The following is a 6,000-nucleotide window of genomic DNA, read 5'->3' as shown; positions in this document are numbered from 1 at the left end:
GTGTGTGTGTGTGTGTGTGTGTGTGTGTGTGTGTGTGTGTGTGTCTCCCAGGGATCAGAGGTCCTGTGATGTTGTCAGTGGCATGGCTCAGGAGGTTTTGAGAGGCGGGGTGGGCTTCTAACTCCCACTAGAGGACGTGCCTGTTTTCAGGGTTGGGGTGTGTGTGGGAGCAGGTTCCTGGCTCGCTGAGAGGGGGTTCCTGAGACCCCAGGCAGCTATGCAACCGCCGTGCTCTGCACTGATTCAGCAGGAGGAGAGCCAGAGCCCCAGCGTTGCTTGTCGGGCACTGCCCACTGGTGCCAGCATCTGCAGACTCTGCGCCTTGCCCAGGCTGGGCTCTCATGGTAGCTGTGGGCACTGCTCTAGCCGTTGGCACTAGCTAGGTCACTTCTGTCTTTCCACCTGCCGGGAGCTCTGTAGGGCCCTTAAGCCTTTGGCTGGGGTCCTCGGAGCATGTTCCCCTAGGACCTGCATCTCTCCGTCTGTTTAACAGTCATCAGACTGGATGCTTCCAACCTCCAGCTTCAGTGTCTGAGCGCCAGGCTGTGACCGCTCCAGAGGGTACACGGGTGGGTGGCGGGGCCCTCGGCTGCTGCCCTCCAGCAGCTCCAACCGGCCACCCTGATAAGTGGCTGTGAGCTTGCGGCTCGGCCCGGCAGCCAGCAGGCAGCTGGGCCAGTCTGGCCAGGCTCCAGAGGCGCTGAGCGGGTTAAAGTGTGCGCCAGGCCCGGCGGGCGGGCGGGGGAGCGGTGGGGAGTGCGAGATCCTCCCCGTCTCCCCGTCTGCCTGAAGCTATAAAGGCAGCCCCGGCTGGCCGCCGGCACTGCAGCCCCGCCCTGGGAACCCCGCTCTTGCTTGCTCTCTCCCCGGCTGGGCTTCGAGGCTCTTTGAAGTGGGAGAGGTGAGGAGGCGGGAGGAACAGGGAGAGTTGCTGCCTCCTGCACTCACACCTGGTGGCCGCCAGCCCCAAGCGCTCCAGGGCTTGCGGGGAGGACAACCTGCTGAACCCACCAGGTAGGCCATCTCCCTGGCCCTGCCTGGCACCTCAGCCCTCCTGGGCACCAGGTGCAGCAGTGGACCAGCCCACTCTCTGAGAGGGGCCGGCCTTGAGGGACCCAGCACCCTGGGGGGCAGTTATGTAACCGGGTGGGCAGTGGGGAGGGGTCCCGTCGCTGCCCACCCCCCTGTGGGGAGGCCACTCTGGCTGGCAGGAGGGCGGGTGTCTCTGGCCCCCAGCAGGAGGCTCCCGCGTGAGCTGGCCTGGCCGGGAGCCACTGTGTCTGGCTCCGTAATGAGGACCATGTGTGGGGCGGCTCTACACCTGTCCTCAGCTGCAGGCGGGAGCCGCATCCGTGAGCCTTGGGGCCTCGGGGCCATGTGGGGCTGCAGGCAGACAGGGATGGGTGAGGGTCCCCAGACTTCAGGGTGGATGGCTGCTTGGAGGACAGAGATGTTCTGGGCGCTGTCTGAGAACCTGCAGGTGTGTAAATGGTGGGGCTGATGGCTAGGAGAGGGGCTGATTTGGGGTTTGCTGGGGCCACTTTCCTACCTTCCTGCCCTGGAATCGGCTGGTGCTGCGGAGAGGCCCTGAGTTTGCTGTCTCGCTGCATGCTGTGCGGCTTTGGAGAAGTTGGCTCTATCTCTGGACTCCAGGCTCAAGGGGGAGGACTCGGTGGTTCTGATACCCCTTCTGTATTGGGATGGTCGGGGGCCTGCAGGAACGAGGCACACCCTGGACAGAGGCCACGGAGGGCAGGGGTCTTTGCCAGGGAAACAGGTGGGCTCAGAGCTCTGAGGAGCAATGCGGTTCTTGACTTGACTGTAAAAGAGAGGGAGACCCTCCCTGAGACGGATGGACACAGTAGTTACAACAGTGGACTTGAGGGCAGTGGAGATGGTGAGGGTGACACAGGATTAGGGCAGAGTTTTGACTGGAACTTGGGTACTTGGGTCACTATGAGTCTCAGCTGACTCAGTGACCCCTACCACCACCAGGGAGTAGTGTTTTGGGTAGAGGCTGCCTTCTGCCACCCTGATCCCACCTGTCCACAGGACGGGTGCTGATGTCCACTGCCTCACCTCAGCTGTGGAGGGTTCTCTGGGGCCCAAATGATCAAACAACGGGCACTATTTCACCCAAGCTCCTCTCCTCAGATAATCTCTCTCCAGGTCTGTGCTCACACTCCTCAGCTGTCCAGGGTCTCAGCATTCAGACATCCCGCTTACCCCAGGATGGCAAGCACACCTTCAGGTCATAGCAGAGCCGTGGCAGGCATTGCCAGCCACCTTCTGAACTCTTGCTGAGACTTCCAACAGTCATTACCAATCAATCTCAGATATTCTGGGGCCCAGGGCCTGGGGTAGATTTGCAGAGCACTTCCCCAAGGTAAATCCTGGTCATATGAAGAGGAATTGGGCCTGGCCTGGTAGTGACAGCAATCTAACTTCCTAGGATGGATGGCAGACAGTGTTGTGCACACTGGTCCCGGTCTCTGCTGGTGATGACACTTGTGGCTGTGGGAGTGGAGTCCATTGGAGCCGTGGTGAGTGGGGCTGCAGATCAGCCTGTTCCTGAGTTCTGTGGTCACTCCATGTGGACTGACTCTGGCAGAGCCTGTGCGATAGGCCTGGGCACCTGTCAGTGTCCTGAGTGTCCTCCCAGACCTCGGCCTCTGTCCCAAGAACCTGTCCCCCCAGAATGTTCAGACTTGTTCCTGAGTTGAGTTGGGAAGAGAGGGCAGCGGCCAGCTTCAGCTGGGGAGAGGGACGGAGCTAGGCACTCTGTGTCCTGGAGAAAGTCAGGTGACCCAGTGGTGACACTTCAGGGACCCAGGGGCCACCTGGGCCACATGGCTGAGGATCTGACTCTACTTTGGCCTGCTGGGAAATGGCCATGTTCACTGGCATGGCAGGTCAGTGTCTCTGCAGGCTCCAGAGCCTTCTAACACTCCATGGGGGCTTCTCGCCAGGACAACAGTCCAGCATCCAACAGCCTGGAAGGGGGCACGGACGCCACAGCTTCCTGGTGGGGAGAGTGGACCAAGTGGACAGCATGCTCCCGCAGCTGTGGGGGCGGGGTGACCTCCCAGGAGCGGCACTGCCTGCAGCAGAGGTGTGTAGCCGGTGGCCAGTGGCTGGTGGCCGAGGGGATGGCACGGTGGCCAAGGGGACGGCACAGTGACTGAAGGGATGGCATGGTGGCTGAGGGGACAGCACAGTGACTGAAGGGATGGCATGGTGGCTGAGGGGACAGCACGGTGGCCGAGGGGATGGCACGGTGGTCAAGGGGACAGCACGGTGGCCAAGGGGATGGCACAGTGACTGAAGGGATGGCATGGTGGCCGAGGGAACAGTACGGTGAGGGCTCGGCCTAGGAGGGCTCGGCCCGGGAGGGGTGGTGGCGGGAGCAGCAAGAACCCTCGGGGTCTCGGGTGGGGGCAGCACCGACCCCTCCCGCTAGTTCCTTTGGGGCTGCAGCTCCTGCTGTGCTGACAGGAGAGGCCAGGGGTGAGCTCTGGGGCCACTGCCCTTTCCCAGCAAGGGCCCCACTTCCAGGATGGTAATCTGAGTGAATGAAGAGTGGGGCTGAGTGAGAAGATGAGGAACCCCTCAGCTGGACAGGCCTGTGTTCGAGTCTTCCCTCTGCCACTGCCTTGGGCCAGCACTTACCCTGAGATTCTGCTTCCCTCTTGGAGTGGAGGTCAGGCTGGGTCCACCTCCCACTCCTGAGGGTCCACAGGACAGAGTGTGGACTTGCTTTCACTCAGTCCAGTACATGGTGAACGGCACCATGATGGTCACTGCCTCTCATCCTGAGGCTGTGGCCCTGTGCTGTGTGCTGGGGTGCAGGGGGGCCACCATGCCTTTCCCTGGGGGGTCGAACACCTAGAACACCTGCACACCTGGCTGGTTCCACTCAGTGGGAGAGGCGCCCCTGAGACCAGGAACCCAGAGCTCTCAAGAGCCCTGTGGTGACCAGCTGGCCCAGCTGGAGCAGGAGAAGGGTCTGCAGCTGCCAGCCTGGCCTCTCAGAGCCTGTGATCTGCCAGGAGGAAGTCTGTCGTGGACACCGCCAACAGGACCTGTACAGGTACATCCAAGCACTTCCGGCTGTGCGGAGAGCAGGTGAGGCTGCTGGACACACAGGGCACCCAGGGAGGGGTCCTCTTGGTGGTTCAGACCCTCTGGACAAGCTCAGGGTGGGGGCAGGTCTATGTCCTAGCAGAAAAAAGGGCAAGGGACTCTGGGGTCAGAGTGGCCACCGAGAGAACTAGGCCACCACTGCTTATTATGTCCTGCCATACTCTGGACCCTGGCCAGGGACCTGGGGAGGGAAGAGATGGGCTTGCTTCTGCTGGTGGGTGGGTTGGGGTCTCCCCTACAACTCCCCATGCTTCTGGAGCCTGGAACAAGTAATTTTCTGGAAGAGGGGACAGTCCTGCAGCCCTGCCCCTCTCTGCTGGACAATCTGTTTCAGGCCCTTTAACTCCGTAGCTGGCCCTGTCCGACTCTCGGACCTTCGGCCTCACGTCCCTGCCATCCAACCCCAGAGGAACTGAGGGGTGGTGAGCCCTCAGCTCAGTGAGGAGACTCAGCTGAATTGCAGAGCAGGGGCAGTTGCTGGACACGGCTCCCTGGGGTTTGCCTGGACAGGATGGGGAAGCGGCCGCGTGTGCTTCAGGGTTGTGTGTCTGCGCATGTGCACACCTGTGTGTGCAGCGCATGTCTATGCCTGTTTATACACATCTGTGTGTGCACATGTCTATGTGTGGACAGGTTGCACATACATAAGCCCGTATGTGCACACATGCACACACAGGCCTGCAAGCATGTGTCTGCACGTGCACATATGTAGGCATGTCATTGTGTGTACACATCTGTGTGCATGTCTCTGTGTACACACATCCCTGTGTACATGCATGTATATTCACATGTATGTACATATAACTGCACACAGGTGTGTGTATATGCACATGTCTGTGTGTGTAAAAGTGTGCGCACAATTAAGTCTGTGTGTGCACAAGTCTGTGTGTGTGTGTACAGGTCTGTGTGTGTGTGTACAGGTCTGTGTGTGTGTGTACAAGTCTGTGTGTGTGTGTACAGGTCTGTGTATGGATATGTATGTGTGTATGCACTGTATGCACAGGCCTGTACGGGCACAAGTTTGTACATGGGTGTATGCACACTGATCTGCTCATGGATGTTGTGTGCGCACATGTGTGCAGAGGTCTGTGTGTGTACACACATAGGTGCATAGGTGTGGAAGGCAGGCCTGTGCTGGTGTCATCGGTCAGCTCCCTCTGGGACAGCAGAGTCAGGGTCTGAGCCATACATTTGGTGGCAGTTCGGCCCAAGCTGCAGTCCTGGTTGCTGTGTCACTGAGCTAGTGACCGGGACAAGCCTTGAGCACTCTGGTCCTTCCTCCACGCTGCCCCCTTCAGCCCCAGCGTGCCTGGAAACAGTGTGGGCCCTTGCGGTTCGCTAGCTGGGCTCCAGGCTCCACGTGTAAGTGTGGGCACTGCACGCACTGCCCTGAGCCCAGCACGAACCAAGCCGTGTCCAGTGTCCCCTCTGCTCCCTGAGGCTGGGGCAGTGGGCTCTGCAGGAGGGCTGACACAGACTCAGCTCTGAGGGACAGCAGTACCCCTTCCTGGTCCCCTCTCCTTTCGGAGAGATGGCGGCCACTTCCTGCCTGGCTGGACGACAGCCTTTGTTGGCCGCATCCCGTCTCCCTCCTCATCTCCTCACCTCCCAGGAGTGTCCGCCGGACGGGAGGAGCTTCCGTGAGGAACAGTGTATCTCCTTCAACTCGCATGTGTACAATGGGCGGACTTACCAGTGGAAGCCACTGTACCCCGGTACCTGCCTGGGCCCCCCTGGGTGGGCAGAGTGGGGTTTCCAGCCCCCACATAGGAAAGGTCCTCTCCCAGGGAGGTGACAGGAGGGCATGACCACACAGACACCGGCTGGTCAACCAATGGCAGGCCAGTGGAGAGGTGG

At 60.5% G+C, this 6,000-nt stretch overlaps 1 protein-coding gene across 1 annotated transcript in view; it reads left to right on the top strand.

The window, feature by feature from the left end:
• The first annotated feature begins 2,399 nt into the window (after positions 1-2,399).
• Positions 2,400-6,000, top strand: part of ADAMTSL2 (ADAMTS-like 2) — a 32,494-nt gene continuing 28,893 nt past the window's right edge. The window contains exons 1-4 of the mRNA XM_006900559.1: positions 2,400-2,543; positions 2,970-3,112; positions 4,050-4,125; positions 5,756-5,858. Of these exons, the coding sequence (XP_006900621.1) occupies positions 2,454-2,543; positions 2,970-3,112; positions 4,050-4,125; positions 5,756-5,858 (412 nt within the window). The 5' untranslated portion in view covers positions 2,400-2,453. The remainder of the gene's footprint in view (positions 2,544-2,969; positions 3,113-4,049; positions 4,126-5,755; positions 5,859-6,000) is intronic.

This window comes from Elephantulus edwardii, unplaced genomic scaffold, assembly GCF_000299155.1.
Source record: "Elephantulus edwardii isolate Elephantulus edwardi_28Jun2011 unplaced genomic scaffold, EleEdw1.0 scaffold00289, whole genome shotgun sequence".
Classification (NCBI taxonomy): domain Eukaryota; kingdom Metazoa; phylum Chordata; class Mammalia; order Macroscelidea; family Macroscelididae; genus Elephantulus; species Elephantulus edwardii.
The sequence above is the reverse complement of the archived record's forward strand: the minus strand, read 5'-3'. Positions and strand labels throughout refer to the sequence as shown.